Source organism: Leucopleurus acutus (genome assembly GCF_964270905.1).
Source record: "Leucopleurus acutus genome assembly, chromosome: 1".
Lineage (NCBI taxonomy): Eukaryota > Metazoa > Chordata > Mammalia > Artiodactyla > Delphinidae > Leucopleurus > Leucopleurus acutus.
The window spans coordinates 125,411,103-125,428,370 of record NC_139142.1 but is presented as its reverse complement, the minus strand read 5'-3'; the positions used below and the strand labels follow the sequence as shown (position 1 = coordinate 125,428,370).

Below are 17,268 nucleotides of genomic sequence, written 5' to 3'. Positions count from 1 at the left end.
AGCGTCTTTCTCTTCGTTGTGGTGCACAGGCTCCTCATTGCAGTGGCTTCTCTTGTTGTGGAGCGTGGGCTCTAGGTGCACGGGCTTCAGTAGTTGTGGACCTGGGCTCAGCAGTTGCCGCTCGCAGGCTCTAGAGCTCAGGCTCAGTAGTTGTGGCACACGACTTAGCTGCTCCGCAGCATGTGAGATCTTCCCGGACCAGGGCTCGAACCCGTGTCCCCTGCATTGGCAGGGAGATTCCTAACCACTGCACCACCAGGGAAGCCCCATTGCCACTTTTAAAAATATCTTTGGTAGTGATGAATCTTCTTCCTTTGAAGGTGCACTTGGTTTTTTGTAAATATCGTCTCCATATTAAGAACAGGTTGTATTACAGACGTCCTTTGTAAGCAGCTGCTTGGAACTCATGCCTGTCCAGAAACCCTAGCAGGAGGCATGAGACAGCGAGCTTGAGCGGTTGGCACAGGCTCTCGGGTTCAGGTGCTGAGCAGCCAGAGCCGAGGCTGCGGACCGGACGGGAGCAGCGCAATTCGAGTTGGATTTGAGGAGAAAGAATTGTACTTAGGTGATAAAAGGGCGGTCAGAACATGTGGGATTGTTGAGCAGTGAGTGTGTGGGTTAGAGTTTACAGTCCCTTTCTCTCCTTCCCGCCTCCCACTCGCGAAGCTGTTGCTGTTGACAAGATGAAAAGCAGAAACGGCTGGGGAAGGGAAGGTCAGGATGTGCCAGCAGGACAGGGGTGTCCTCCCTTTGCCTCTCTCCACTGTTTCTACTGACCCCTGCTCACTTTCTAATGATCTTAATGCCACTCCCTAAATGTGAAATGAGCTTTTGAAAAATTAGTTGTATTACATAATCAAGTTTTCTTAAAAAATTTATCCCTTGCTTATTTTATCATTCCTTTTCCTCAGTGTTGATCTTACTACTACTTTAAAAAGCTTTCTCAGTGACCCTTTTTTAGAATATCTTAACCTCAGTCTTATTAAGAAGCTCTGCTTAATTTCTCCTAGGTCATACTGGAATAATTAATTAATTAATTAAAGCGGTTAAAATTGTATTACCTGTTTTCGTGAAATTCATGTAGAGTTAAAGACTTGTTTTCCCCGTACAATTTTTTTCTAAGATATGGATGGTTTCAGCAAATATTTATTGAGTACCCCTTGTGGACTGAGTATTAAAATCATGAAAATGCATGAATTTCTTAATTTCTGACATCTACTGGTAATATGTAAAACATGCTCTCTTGGCATTTATCTTAGCTTTTGCACATTAGTGACATAGCTACTACTCTTTTCAAAATCTTCATCTATTATTGCAGATATAACTACAGCTGTCACCCAAGTTGAACCGTATTTTAAGGTGTCAGTTAAAACCATATTGACAAATGTTTATAAACTGGAAGTGTAATATTTATGCTTTATAAAGCAACTGTGAGTTAAAATTTGCTGGGTTTGGTTGCTTTGTCCAGTAAATGGCTACATAGTCTTAGAAATTGAGTTGTAACTGCTTTCTATAAAGAGGAGTATTTTAGCTTTACTTTCTGTTTATTTTCAGGAATTAAAGGAATTACCCAGCCTTCTGCTTTTATACCTACAGCTGAAAGTAATTCCTTTCAGCCCCAAGTGAAGACTCTGCCATCTCCTATTGACGCTAAACAGCAATTGCAACGGAAAATCCAAAAGAAACAACAAGAACAGAAACTACAATCCCCTTTGCCAGGAGAATCCTCAGCAAAAAAATCAGAAGGCGCTACAGCCAATGGAGTGACTAGTCTTTCTAATGGAAATCCTGCAATCCTCTCTCCTCAGCCTATTGGTATCGTTGTGGCAGCTGTCCCTAGTCCCATTCCGGTAATATCATTAAATAGCATTTGGCCTTACTGGGATTGTGGGAAGTCAGTTGTTTAGTTAAAAGTGGCACAGAAGAAGGAGGCAAGTATAGGTGTAGATTCAGTTATAAACTGATTTTGTGACCACACACAGATTTCACTTCAGTCGGTTCTTTTATTCAGGATATACGTTGTTGATTACAGCGTGAGCTATAAAAGGAACGGAAGTGCAATTACAAGACATACAAGTTTGCACATAACCAGTCAGAGCTTTATGTAAGAGATGAGTCATTTTCAGAGTTGTTTCATCTCTAGCCAAGCAAAGGTGACAAAATTGCAAACTTTTTTTGGTTTATATTTGTTTCCTTTTTAACATTCAGATGGAGCAAAATTGTAATATGTGTTGGTAGTACATTAACATAGACTTGTCTCAGTGGTGGGACCTCGGTCAAGTCTCTAAGCTACTCTGAGTCTCTTTCCTTATCAACAAATAGAGGTTATGGTCTACTTGTCTGTCTCACACAACTGAGTTTATGATGAAGAGGCTTTTAAAATGAGAGTGCATGGGCTTCCCTAGTGGCGCCACGGTTAAGAATCCGCCTGCCAGTGCAGGGGACACGGGTTCAAGCCCTGGTCCGGGAAGATCCCACATGCCACAGAGCAACTAGGCCCGTGCACCACAACTACTGAGCCAGCGCTCTAGAGACCGTGAGCCACGACTGTTGAGCCTGCATGCCACAACTCCTGAAGCCTGTGCTCCTAGAGCCCATGCCGAACAACAAGAGAAGCCACCGCAGTGAGAAGCCCATGCACAATGAGAAGCCCGTGCACTACAACGAAGAGTAGCCCCCACTTGCCGCAACTAGAGAAAAGCCCACACGCAGCAACAGAGAGCCAAAGCAGCCAAAAATAAATAAATAAATGTTTTTTTTAATGTTTAAAAATAAAAAAAAATAAAATAAAATGAGAGTGCATCATGCTAAAGCAAGATGGTATTTTATGTTGTTATTTATGAGGTTATTAGGGAAATATAGTATCTTGTGGTTTTTCCTGTTCTTATCATTATCCTTATCATCGTCATCATCATGTTATTGAAACATGGAATACCTGGGAACCATACTCTTGCACTATTCATTGTAGAGCAAACTGGGGAAGGCAGTAGTTTTATCTGAGACCTTATCCACAGTGGTTTATTAGTAATGCCCAAGGTAGATCCATTTATAAGACAGTCTCCCCTGTGAGTGAGTCATCTTGCCACAGACTCCAGTTAGATACCTTTATAGTTGCATGTTTCTTCAAGATTTTATTTCTGCTCCCTATAACCTCCTTCAAATTCATTGTTTTAGCAAGTATTCATCACAAATGTGAAGTTTTTCATTGAAGTCTTAATACTCTTCTTACATATCATTGTATTTGGTAACTGTATTACACTATGTTGCATTTATTATAGTATTTACTTGTCTGATCCTATCAAATCTGGTCTAAAAACTTGTCTAACATACGAACTGTCTTTTTTTTTCTTTTTAGCATTACATGTATTAAATGCCTTAATACTAATGAATATATGAATTGCTATTTATATTCTAGACTTGTTACATCTGATATTTTTGTTTTCCGCCTTTTTAACAGGTCCAACGGACCAGGCAACTGGTAACTTCACCAAGTCCAATGAGTTCTTCTGACGGCAAAGTTCTTCCCCTCAATGTACAGGTGGTCACTCAGCACATGCAGTCTGTGAAGCAGGCACCAAAGACTCCTCAGCACGTCCCAGCCAGTCCTGGGGGGGATCGCTCTGCCCGGCACCGCTACCCTCAGATCTTACCCAAACCAGCCAACACCAGTGCCCTCACCATCCGCTCTCCAACTACTGTCCTCTTTACTAGTAGTCCCATCAAAACCGCTGTTGTACCCACGTCACACGTGAGTTCTCTAAATGTGGTGAAAATGACAGCAATATCCCTCACACCCAGCAACAGTAGTGCCCCTCTGAAACATTCTGCCTCAGTAAACAGTGCTGCAGCGACAACGGAAGAATCAAGGACCATTCCACAGATCAAGAATGGTTCTGTTGTTTCACTTCAGTCTCCTGGATCCAGGACCAGCAGCACCGGGGGACCATCTGCTGTGGAAGTCAAAATGGAACCTGAGATGTCATCAGATGAGCATCCTGTACAGTGCCAAGAGAACTCTGATGGGGCTGACGTGCCCAAAACAACACCTAGTGCCCTCTCAGGGCAGAAAAGTAATACAGAGGGAGTAGTGCAAAAACCTTCAAATGAAGGTGTTAATGAAATAAAAGCAACTAAGGTCTGTGACCAGAGGACCAAATGTAAAAATCGCTGTAATGAAATTCTGCCAGGCACTTCAACAGGCAATAATCAAAGCACTATCACTCTCTCAGTTGCCACTCAGAACTTAACTTTCACCAGCACCAGCTCACCATCTAATGGTGACTCAATAAATAAAGACCCTAAATTATGCACTAAAAGTCCAAGAAAGCGGCTGTCTTCTGCATTGCAAGAGTCCCAGGTGCCTCCTGTAAAGAAACCAATTGTGGAACAGCTTTCTGCAGTTATCTCAGAAGGTCAGAAACCAGGCAGTGTTAAGAAGGACCAAAAGGTTCCACATTCAGGGAAAATGGAAAGTTCAGCAGCAGGTTCTCAGATTCCTAGCAAGGCATCAACAAATGTTAACTCACACGTAGTGGCAAGTCATCCTCAGCAAGTGAATTCCTCTGCTCTTGTTACCAGTGATTTAGCTTCAGAACAGCAAACCACACCATCATCATCTCCAGATATAAAAGTAAAGCTTGAAGGCAGTGTCTTTCTCTTGGACAGTGATTCAAAATCGCATGGCAGCTTTAATCCAAATGAATGGCAACAGGTCACTAAGGATTCTGAGTTTCTATCTGCCGGCTGTGAACAACAGCAAGATATCAGTGTCATGACAGTTCCTGAGCACTCTGATATCAATGACTTAGAGAAGTCTGTTTGGGAATTAGAAGGAATGCCACAGGACACGTATTCCCAGCAACTACACAGCCAGATACAAGAATCTTCTTTGAGTCAAATGCAAGCACAGTCTTCAGATCAGTTACCTCTACAGTCCGAACTGAAGGAGTTCGAGCCTTCTGTTTCCCAAGCAAATGAAAGCTACTTTCCTTTCGATGAGGAGCTTACACAGGACAGTATTGTAGAGGAGCTGGTACTCATGGAGCAGCAGATGTCAATGAACAATTCCCATGCTTACGGTAACTGTTTGGGAATGACCCTTCAGAGTCAGTCTGTGACTCCAGGCGCTCCAGCGTCATCTCACGCCCCCAGCACCCACTTCTATCACCCCATCCGTAGCAATGGCACTCCGATCCCCACCCCCACCCCGACCCCCACCCCGACCCCGACCCCCACCCCCACCCCCACCCCTACATCTGAAGTGGTTGCTGGGTCTCAGAGCCTGTCACGGGAGAGCCCTTGCTCCAGGTTGGCCCAGACCACGCCCGTGGATAGTGCTTTAGGAAGTAGCCGACATACACCCATCGGTACTCCCCATTCTAACTGCAGCAGCAGTGTCCCTCCCAGCCCCGTGGAATGCAGGAATCCATTTGCATTTACCCCAATAAGCTCCAGTATGGCATATCATGACGCCAGCATTGTCTCAAGTAGTCCTGTGAAACCGATGCAGAGACCCATGGCCACACACCCCGACAAAACCAAGCTTGAATGGATGAATAATGGGTATAGTGGGGTTGGTAATTCATCCGTTTCTGGCCATGGCATTCTCCCAAGCTATCAGGAACTAGTGGAAGACCGTTTCAGGAAACCTCATGCTTTTGCTGTGCCTGGACAGTCCTACCAGTCTCAATCCAGACATCATGACACTCATTTTGGTCGTCTGACTCCTGTCTCTCCTGTGCAGCATCAAGGTGCCACTGTAAGTAACACCAACAAACAGGAGGGCTTTGCGGTCCCTGCCCCTCTTGATAATAAAGGAACTAACTCTTCGGCCAGCAGCAACTTCCGGTGCCGAAGCGTGAGCCCTGCTGTTCATCGCCAACGTAATCTTAGTGGAAGCACCCTCTACCCGGTATCTAATATCCCCCGATCTAATGTGACCCCCTTTGGAAGTCCAGTAACCCCTGAAGTTCATATTTTCACAAACGTTCACACGGATGCATGTGCCAACAACATAGCTCAAAGAAGTCAGTCGGTTCCATTGACAGTCATGATGCAAACAGCCTTCCCAAATGCTCTTCAGAAGCAAACAAACAGTAAAAAAATAACCAATGTTTTGTTGAGTAAACTTGATTCTGACAATGATGATGCAGTGAGAGGTTTGGGCATGAACAACCTGCCCTCCAATTATACAGCCCGGATGAATCTCACTCAGATTTTGGAAACTTCCACTGTCTTTCCTAGTGCCAATCCGCAGAATATGATCGATTCCAGCACTTCTATTTATGAATTCCAAGCACCATCTTACCTCACCAAAAGTAATAGCACCGATCAGATCAGTTTTTCTCCTGGCGATAATCAAGCACAATCAGAAATTGGAGAACAACAATTAGATTTCAGTAGCACTGTTAAAGACCTGTTGAGTGGAGACAGCTTGCAAACCAACCAGCAGCTGGTAGGTCAGGTAGCATCTGATCTCACTAATCCTGCATCTGATTTTTCTAGCGACATCAGGTTGTCTTCTGAGCTCTCAGGCAGCATCAATGATTTGAACGCTTTAGATCCAAATCTACTGTTTGATCCAGGTCGTCAGCAGGGACAAGATGATGAAGCTACACTGGAAGAATTAAAGAATGACCCATTATTTCAACAAATTTGCAGTGAATCCATGAGCTCTATGACTTCATCAGGTTTTGAATGGATAGAAAGCAAGGACCACCCTACTGTTGAAATGTTGGGTTAAATTGTATTTTATAATATGTAGCACACTGTATCGAAAGACATATGTATTGTATTTGTCTTAATGGAAGTGCCTCCCGCAGCAGAAACACTTACTATTAATTGTGACATTTTAAGAGTTTGCTGCAGAAGCGGTTTCTTCTTCAGTAGGAAATGGTTAGACTTGCCTCAGCTCTTAACAAGTTTCTGAAGAGAGTAGGCTGTAGAAAAACAAATATTAGGTTTTCAATTTTATAATGTTCCCCATTTAATCACATTGTTTGCTAGTAAGCAAAAGAATAACCAGCTTTTACGAGAGCAGTCTAGATCTTTATTTTGTATAAGTTTATTTTAATTCATTGGTTGATCTGCACAGATTTTAGAGGAAACCATTGATTTTAGGTATAGGATATTTTTTGTTGTTGGCATTATCATTTAGATATGAAATCATAGTTAAGGTGAACTGTAGACAAGAAGGTCTTCCTTGAAACAGGGATAATATTCAGGTTATTATAAATATTTAGGCTTGAAGCATAGAGCTACTGTAGAATGAAAAAAAAATCTCTGTAGGACTTTCTGGGACTTCAGTACCATTTGCACCTGCAACGAAGGGCTTAAATAGGAGAAGATAATGGAAAATTAAATATTAATGTAAGGAAAGCAAAAGCTGCGCTAAAATATTTAAAAGGAAAAAACTAGTAGCCATTTATATTTGTGACCTTGCATTAGTCTTCTTTTAAAATGTTGATTTTAACATGGAGCTTACACAGAGACATGCCCGCACGTGCACACACACACAAACAAAACAAGTACGTAATTCCAAACATTGTAATTTAATAGAATAAATAAAAGCATGTTAGAAGAATATTTTATGTTTTATTATTTGGTAGTTGAGATAGGGGAATTTAGAAGGAAACTAAAAGCATTTTCTTAGTTTCATCACAGTATGTCTGCATGCACATATTAAAATTCTATTTAAGATTTATTTTGAAGGGTTTTAATTGTAAGTCCTCGATTTAGTGACTGACTCCTTCACTGCTCCTGAATATAGAAATGCAATTTGATCATGGGAATCCCTTTGAAAGACAAATAAGCAGGAGAGAACATAAAAAACTAAACAGAAAACATTTCACCACCTGAGGTCTGAAGTCACAAATCTTTGTATCTCTGATAAAACAAAGGGGATATCAATAGTACTTGAAGAAGAGGAGCATTTTATAACATGCTTAATTTTTATTTATTGTGATAACCACAATTGCAAAAGAAGCACTCAGGATTTGTTTTAAAATGTTTCTCTCTGTGGCTCCCATTTTGTTTTGTGAATAATTATTTATGAATTTCATGCTGACACAAATCTTCTCATTAGTCGACAGCTCCATTTAAGTGAGCTTCAAGATCAGTTTCAAATAGACTTAAAAATTGCCGTTAACTTTTTAAAGCTAACATTAAACCATTTCTATGCTACCTTGAGCCTAGCTAAGCTTTCCTTTACCTTAATTAGCCAATCAGAAGACTACAATCCATGAATATTTAACAAATGTGATGAAGGGTTTAATTTAATAAGATTTCATTGTTCAATAAATTCACAAAGTAGGGTATTAACATTTTGATAAATAAATGGTGCTAGGTTTGGCTCAGAGGTTTATATATTGATATGTCCTAGTTATTGGCATTTGTGTGTGTTTGCTGTTATCTTGATTTAATGATCTGTTAGATTTTCTTTCTTGATGCTAGTTATTTCTTCACTGTACATTGAGACACAGCACTACTGCACACCAAAGTATGCAATACCCAAAGGAAACTGTGTGATTTCTTTTAACAAATGATGGGAGCCTTTCTACATGAGATACTCTGAAAAGGAGATTTTGAGGCCATTCTAATCCCTTGTTTACATTATTAACTTCCTACTAATACAAAAATAATGGAAATCTTTTTTGATAAAAATATAAAGACTGGAGGATTTTTAACCCCCTGTACAGTATTGCAGCAAACACTTTAAATTTGGTTGAATTCGTCCAGCAAACTTTCTGGGGTTCATATATTGCACTAAATTTGTTGAACCTGTGGTAGGCACATCTCTTAGGATAAATGCAACCAATACAGTCCACAGATTAAACTTTTTAAATGTGTTTCATTATGAAAAGACAAAATGTCATCAAAGTGACAGATAAAATTGTCTTATGTAGCAATGTGCATTAATCTCAATGAGATATTTCTATTTCTTATTCTCTTACATGAGAATATTACAGCAGGAAAAGTTAAGTTTAGTTTGCTTCACCATGTTAATACATGATCACAAAATGTGCATGAGTGTTATTGACTTATCTTGTACAGTACTAGGTATTCCTGTAACCACTTTTTTTTTTTTCTTGGCTGTACTGAAACTGGTTCATTGTTAACCAGACAAGCATAGTTATTCACAAGTTATTTGCTTTTTTATGTTTACTAATTCTGCTTAGTTATTGTTGAATATGTTCTTTTCTCAGATTATTTTCATTGTTTTGATGTTTTAAACATTTTGCATACTGTTTATCATGATAAGACTTCATGAAGTAAATAATTTTGCATATAATTGCAATAAGCACTGACTTTTGAACTGAAAAGAAGGAAAGTGTTTTTTTGTGCAGTGCATCAGAGGTTCATATAACAGTCTTGTACTATAATGTGTTTTACTACACCATAAATGACAAAAACAAGCCCTGTTTCATGTTTTCATTTAGTGCAAAAATTCAAGATTTCCCCAGTGTTTTGTTGTCTGTTGTACCTGCTGAAACTACAGTAGTTGAATATTGCAGTAGCATTTCAGTTCTCTTTTTTTATTGAAAGTGCTCAAAAATTGTTTTTTAAATGTTTTCAAAAACAATTAAAAACATTTTATATTAAACTGACTGGATCTTAAGGTGATTTATGGGATCCGTTTTATGTAGACAGCATGCCATTTTGTAAACAGACCTGAAGCATTTCTTCCTTTGATCTCATGAAAGTTGAGAAAATGGGAAAAAATCAGCATCAGGAGGAAAGTGCTGCTAATCTATTCTCTGCTATTAATCCAGAGGGCTACACAGATCTTATTTTGTTCATCAGAACTCTGCTACTCACTTAGAGTTTATTACCAATGAATGATACATGGCATAGAGCTTTATGTTGTCCAAAAAAAAAAAAAAAGGTCTTTCCTTTCGTTCACTGACATATACTGTTTGCTTTCAAATGTTAGTCTGTGTAGTACCTAGATATGGGTATTTGGGGAACTTTGAATAGAAAAATAACAGAAAATTTTAAAGCACAGCTATGTCCAAAAGCATTATAGGTATTTTGGTGAAGAACAGGCAAGCAGAACAGGAACCAATGGATATAATGAACCAATAAGAAATTCTGGAGGAAAAAGTGTTATGTAGTATCTGAGGTGCTTTTGGCTGCAAGTAAGAGAAAACCTAACACTGACTTCAGCCATAAGGACATTTATTTTTAGCTTAATAAGAATTTTGGTGATAGGAGGTGCTCAGGTTCATTCAGTGACTCAGTGTTTTTTTCTGTGTTCCATCAGCTTCAGCGTTGCTGTTCTGTGTCTATTGCCTCATGGTCACAAGATGACTACCACAGCTCCAAATATGGTATCTTCATACGTCCCAAACAAGGTGGTAAGGGCAGCTCTCAGCCTTTTATCAGAGAGAAAAATATCTTTCCCATACTCTCCCATTACTCCCTCCCACTCCACCCCCTACTTAATCTTGTTAGAAAAAAGAAGGTCAAGGCCCACCATAAAACTAACTAGTTTAGATTCTTGATTCATCCTTTATAGCTAGGGGAGGGGCCCATTTCCAGGAGCATGTGATCATCCACAGAAAATGAGTTCCATAACCTAGAGAAGATACCAGGGACTTAAGATATTGTGCCCACCTTTGAGAGAGGCTCATAGTCTTGTGAAGAACTGATTGCATGTTCTTTGATAAGTGCGAATTAGAAGTATACATGGCATGCTATCTAGAAGAAAAAAGGTGAGAGTTCACACTCTGAGGATCCATGAACTGGGCAAAAGAGGTCATTAGTAAGGGCTACATTTAGAAGTAGCCTGTAAACTAGTGTAAACTGTTAACTTGTGTCTTGCCTCCCTCTCTTGAGTTGAAAATCAGATATTACGGAATATCATAAGTGTAAATTGCCTCAGTACCTATTACTGTCATAGAAGACCGAGATTTTGATTCTGTTGAGTCTGTAGAGATTTATTTTGATATACATTGCTATCAATGAATTTTTAAATAATTAGAATTACAAATTTGTGAATGGAATCATTTATCAATAGCACATGATCTGGAATTTTTAAAAAATATGTATATGACTAGTCCTGGAGCTATAAGTTTAGAAGGGGAAAAACAAAAAGGCAACAACTTTCAAGATAGGTTTTATTTCTAAGAACTACTTAATTTTACAGAGAAGGGAAAATAGTTTTATAAGTGAAATGTATCATGAGAATGGTATTACTACCATATATAGAATATTTCCTTGCACTAAACCTTGTATTAAATACTTCACATATATTCTGATTTTCTCATTGTAACAATTACGAAAGAATATCATTTTTCAAGTGAGAAAATTTTAGCTCAGATATTAACTGGTAGGAGTAACAGCTAATAATAGGAAGAGCTGTAATTAACTTGGTTCCAAAGCCAAGTTCTCAACTATTATGCTGTACTTGAAGATACTTGTTCAAATTACCTACAGTAGTAGTTTGATTTGGTGGCTTCTTTGAAATTTTCATTCTGGCTTAAAATTTAAAATTAAATTTTATTTTCGTGGGAATTTTGTTTCTGTTTAACCTCTGATCCTTATATTTCTTATACTTCCTTTGCATTTTTGTTGCTTTTGGATTTTGCCTGTATTTTGTAACTTTCCTCTAAATTATTTGCGTTCCTTTCCCCTTCTCTCCCCCCTTGGAAATACATGCCCTAATGTATTGGAAATCAAGGGAGAAGTAAGATATAAATAGAAAATTTTGTTTTACGCACAGATTTTCAAGCACGTCTTACAGGTATACCTAATCATATCTATTTTAAAACCACTTCTTAAATTTCATCAGGAAATAAAAACTAGGCAAAAAATGTTTTGTTGAACAAATGATAAAGTGCCTAAAATATGTCAGTGTCTGTGCCAGGAGTAGAAGACATCTGCCATTTTTAAATTTTACAATATGATGAGGAAGATGCACAATGAACAGGATTGCAGGATGCAGTGATGTCACTGTAGCAGAGACTGCTGTTTGCCACTAACACATTCTCCTAGCCATCTGCACAAAAGACATTTACCAGCTTCCCTTGTAGCTAAGTGGAGCTGCTTACCAAGTACTCAGCCAAAAAGAATCAAAAGGTTTGTGTGTTTCTTCGAAGTGTTCCTGCACTCCTTCCTCTCAGCTGGCTAGAATGTAGATATGATGACTAGAACTCCAGTAGCTCCCTTGGACTTTGCGGTAAGGCCACAGAGGATGATGGAGTAACAAGATAGAAAGAGCCCGAAGCCCTGATGACTGTGAGGGAAGCTGCCCTGCTAGTCCTGACTGTTGCCTCTGGATGTGTTTTATGTGAGGCAGAAGTTTCTTTCTGGTTGAAGTCATTCTGAGTTTTCTGTTACTCAATGCAAATGCAAATTCTAACCAATGTAGCCACTAGAAGGTTTTAAGCAGGAGTGGGGAATGTTAGATTAACATGGGGATCACTAAACCATCATGGGTTCCCCTGCAGAATGACAAACTTGCATCTCCTTTTCGTTGAAATTGGTAAATCAGGAGAGACTCTTGGAAAGAATACCCTGATTTTAGCACAGATTTGAATAGTGTTTCATGACTGCCCAATATAAAGAATAAATTCAGGTGGATTCTAAGCTACTTAAACAACAAAAGAAAATTGATTGAATCAAAAGGAAATACGGCTTTCCGGTCATTGGTGTCAGACCTAGGTTTAAATCTCAGCTCTGCCAATTACAACCGTCACCCTACCAAGTTATATGAGTACTAGTAATGATAACCATCTGGAGAGCATTTCCTAGTGGTGTGCCACGTGGTTCTGGCCTGTTCGTTATTTTTGCCAACATCTTGAATGAAGACAAAAGTCTTACTGTGGCAAGTACCGTGGAACAGCTTGCTCAATTTCTGTTCCAGCCTCTTCCTCTTATGCAGACCCTGGGAAGCCCAAAACTACATTTTCTAGACTTCCTCACAGCTTGGGTTCTGGATATGAATTGCATGCTGTCTATTCGATGCATTCTTGCAAGATTTGGAGGATGAAAATGAAACAGAAGCTATCCTCCTACCCATTTTTGGTGATTTTCTTGAAAGCAAGCTCATAGCAGCAGCAATGTTCTAGAGGCCATTCTTGAGATTCTTTGGTATCTAGGGTCCACGTCCCAGTGCCAAGTCAGCAGTTTCGTGAATATCAAGATACAGTCGAGTGGCGGCAGTGATGGTAACAGCAGCGGTATCAGCAACTTCCTGGTCTGGCTTCCTGATCCGTGGAGTGGTCTCAGGTATGAACTTGGCCCCCAAATGATCAACTCTACCGTGGTGTTCTGGTTGTCATTTCTGGAGGCACAGTCTAAAGCTTGTTCTTCCATGTTATGTAGAAGTACCAAATTCCCTGCATTAAGTATTTTTTTGCTTAAAATACCTAGAATAAACATTTCCTACACATAACTCTGACTCATACGCCTACAAGGTAGGAGTCATGAACATTGGAGATCCAGACCTGGTTCTGTCATTCTTTCCCCATCTTTGCACTTTATGAAGAATAATTACCTCTGTTCTGGTTACATCCCAGAATCTTTTGTGAAGTTCAGTGAGAAATGACAATATTTTGTAAACCCTAAATATAAACTATTACGATTGTTATAAATGCCTACATAAAAGAACAGACATTCACCTAGGAGTGGGAAAAATTCTTGTCCTTTTTAGCACCAAAATGCACTGTTTTACTTGAACACACACACATATCACATCTGTCAGGAGGTAAAGTAAGAATTATATTCAGACAAAGGGCTGAACTTTGAATTAGGTTATGTGTCCATAAGAAATCACCGTTAACAAAATTTAATTTAAACCAAGTTATTGTCACCTGAGCATGTTTGTTTAACTGACACCTTCATAGATTATTTAAATCATGATACCATGTATTTAGATTTCACATGTTTGAAGGACACAGAGTTTAAATTTCCTATGCAAATTCACCCCTAGTCAATAGAATCTCTCTACTTAGTCTTTCATAATTTTACCACACCCTCACAACAGTTCTGAAATGGCTGTCTCAAAATTACTGGTGATTTCATAATTAGTAAATCCTGCGACACTGTTCCTTTGGTTTCTATGGCTTTATTTTCTGGTTCACTTCCTACCTCAGACCCCTCATTGCCCATCTCTCTCATAGATCGGCTTCCTCTGCCTATTATTTAGATATAGAAATCCTTCAACATCCTATCATTGTCTTTTCTCATTCTGCTTTCTCTCCCTAGTCATTTCTAACACTCCTACAGCTCCTCCAGATGGCTTCCAGCCTCTCCCTGACTTCCAGTCTTAAAATCTAAGCACCCAGAATTGAAATTCACTCTCTTTTCCCAACCCTCTCCTCTTCCTATTATTTGTTAACAACATTACCATCATTGCAGTCACTCAGTTGAAAGCTCATGTGCCCTTTCCTTCATCCTCTCCTCAACATCAAATTAGTTTCCAAGTTCTATACCTTTGATGTCCCTAACTCCTTGTTCTTCTTTTCCCTCCTGATCCTGCCCTGGTACATGGATTCATTTCTCACTTGAAATATCAATAACTTAATTATCTCTCACTTTTCTAATCATCTCTGTACTATGTCACCTTTGAAATCCTTAACTCAAAAGCCTTTGATATTCAGAAATCAGTGTTCTTCATATATATAAACAGTAACCAGCTAGAAGATATAATGCAAGAGAAGATCCTTCTTATGCTAGCAAGAAAAAAGATAAAATATCCAGCCATGAACCTAATGGGAAACGTGCAAAAGTTATATAAGGAAAATTTTTAAAACACTTTTACTGAAAGACACAAGGTAGACTAGAGCAAATGGAATGAGAAAACCGTGTTCTTAGATGGGAAGACACAGCATCACTAAGATAATTGATGAATTTAACATGATCCCAACAAAAATGTCAATCTTTTTTTCTAGACAAGTTGAATGTATTCTTAGAATATAATTAATTATAGCCCCCCGCCAAAACAAAATCTTTAAAAAAAAGCAATGTCTGAGGGGTTGACCCTACTAGGTATTAAACATAGAGTCATATTCCTAAATCCCTATAAGTAAAGTCAAACAACAAATGACAAAGTAGGAAGAGATATTTCTAACACATACTACATACAAAGGAGTAATGGCTCCAATATGGAAAGAACTCCTGAAAACGGGGGAAGAAGGAACACCAACAACCCCATGGAAAAGTGGACAAAAGATGTGAACAGACAGCTCACAGAAAGAAGAAATGATCCTTAAACATTAAAAAAAAATTCTCAACCTGATTCATACTAAGAGAAATACAAATTAAAACTATGCCAAGTTGGCCCTCCTTACCTATCAGGTTAGCCAAAAAAATAAAATAAAAATCTATGCTTGATGCCATCCTCTTTTAGAAACATTGGGGGAGCACAGGCATTTAATATTGTTTCCTTGCACATTTCGTAAAGAATCTACTAGAGAAAAGACTTCAAATGTCCAAACGACTAGAGAGATGTCAACCTAAGGACCGGTGGTGAGCATTAAATACCTATTTACTTGTAAAACAAAGACCACATGAGGGTTAGAGAAGAAAGAGCATACTATGTATTGGCTATATGCTCTGAAAATGTATATAAAATCAAACTAAAGAAAATGGAGAGAGTATATGCAAACAATTTTTAAACTGTTTCAGTAGTACTGGTGATGGTAGAATGGGTGATTTTGCTGAGACTGTAGTGGGGTATAATGCAAGACCATGCGCACTGTAATTGTGTGATCTTCTAATTCTATCATTCTCTGGTCTCTGAGAACCTGGATTCTCAGAAGAAAGGTGATACTGATGTAAAACAGAAGATGTTAAGTAAAAACATTACAGTCCTGACTTTGCATTGGAAGTATCAGTGTGAACTCATGGAATATCTTGCCATACGATAGCAAGGAAACTATCAAATACTACTGAGGTCATGTCAAAAGGACATAAGACCCAACTTGAAGAAGCTGCCACTGGCCAGAGATGGAACTATTAAACTCCATAGGGGTAATAACTTCAGGGGATTGACACACTTAAAATGTTTTAATCCATGAGTTTTAATGATCCTAAAAAATTAATTGGTCACCTTTTGAGGGTGATAGGCAACCAACTTACTATTTTTAAAACTGGGTAAAGGGAAAGAATCAAATATTTATCCTGCCTTTCCTATGTGAGCTATACTACTGGATAATCAAATAATAGATGAGGGGGAGCTACTCTATATAGAAATGTTTTAGCTAATAAGTAAGGGAGTGATAAAATTGGAATATCGTCATTTTGCAATCCCTAATGAATTGAATGGATCTAGACAATGGGCATTGACAGCTACTCATATCACAAAGAGAGAATCAAAAAGACGTCATGTGCCCCAATATAGAAGAGTACAGTTCACAATTAAGTAGCCTTGCCTCCAAAAATTAAACTGAAATCTAATCAAGTCTCTGTATCCAATTACCAATTTACAGGAAGTACACAGATCATGAAACACTGCATCACGGAGATACAATCAGTAGAATCCAGAGTCTGGGAAACTCTACAGGCCAAACAGTTGAGTTTCTTTGACAAATAACTTACAAGGAAAACAAAAGAAAAAGCAATGGAAGGAGAACCTGTAGATTAAAAGACACTTTTTAAAACGTTATATTAAAGTTCATAGTAAATAAAAAATAGAAGAAAGTTAACTATAGTGTTTAGAGTTGCACACTTGGGTGATAAAATATAAAGAGAAGCACGGAAATGATTGTCATAAAAATGAGAATAAGTGGAAATATGGATGGCTGCTGGGGTAGCTGCCAGAGTTCTGTTTCCTCACCTAGGTGGTGGTTACAAAGGTGTTTGCTTACAATAATTTATTAAGGTATTCTTTATTTTATGTGGCTTTCTGTATCTGTTATGTTTTACATTTTTAAACGTTATTTTTTTTAAGTAGTATGTTGAAAATTGACCAATTATAAGGAAATTTGCCTTTCCTATATCAACTGTATTTAGGATAACCAAATTGCCAACTTGACCCAGGGAAAATTTTTCTCTAGTAAAAAATTCGAAACAATAAGTGTGGAAGGAGTGATAAAATTAGAAAATCACCACTTTGCAACCCCTACCCCTAATGAAATAGGAGCTTCAGGCAAATTTCATTAACAGATGAAACCAGTAGGTAGTAGATGAATAGGAAATTTTATAATGGACGAATCAGGCTGTCACCACCTGAACCCACTTACCAGTCTTTGCATTACTATGAACAAATGTGGGCAAGCAAGATATTAGGATATTTCTATTCATAAATACAGGAGATAAGGGAAC

General features: G+C 38.6%; 1 protein-coding gene across 1 annotated transcript in view; it reads left to right on the top strand.

The window, feature by feature from the left end:
- The window catches only part of RFX7 (regulatory factor X7), a gene marked incomplete at its 5' end in the record, with an annotated part of 150,023 nt that extends 140,480 nt beyond the window's left edge, over nt 1-9,543 (top strand). Inside the window, 2 exons of the mRNA XM_082846338.1 lie at nt 1,555-1,850; nt 3,458-9,543. Coding sequence (XP_082702464.1) covers nt 1,555-1,850; nt 3,458-6,742 — 3,581 coding nt within the window. The 3' untranslated portion in view covers nt 6,743-9,543. The remainder of the gene's footprint in view (nt 1-1,554; nt 1,851-3,457) is intronic.
- Nucleotides 9,544-17,268: the final 7,725 nt, after the last annotated feature.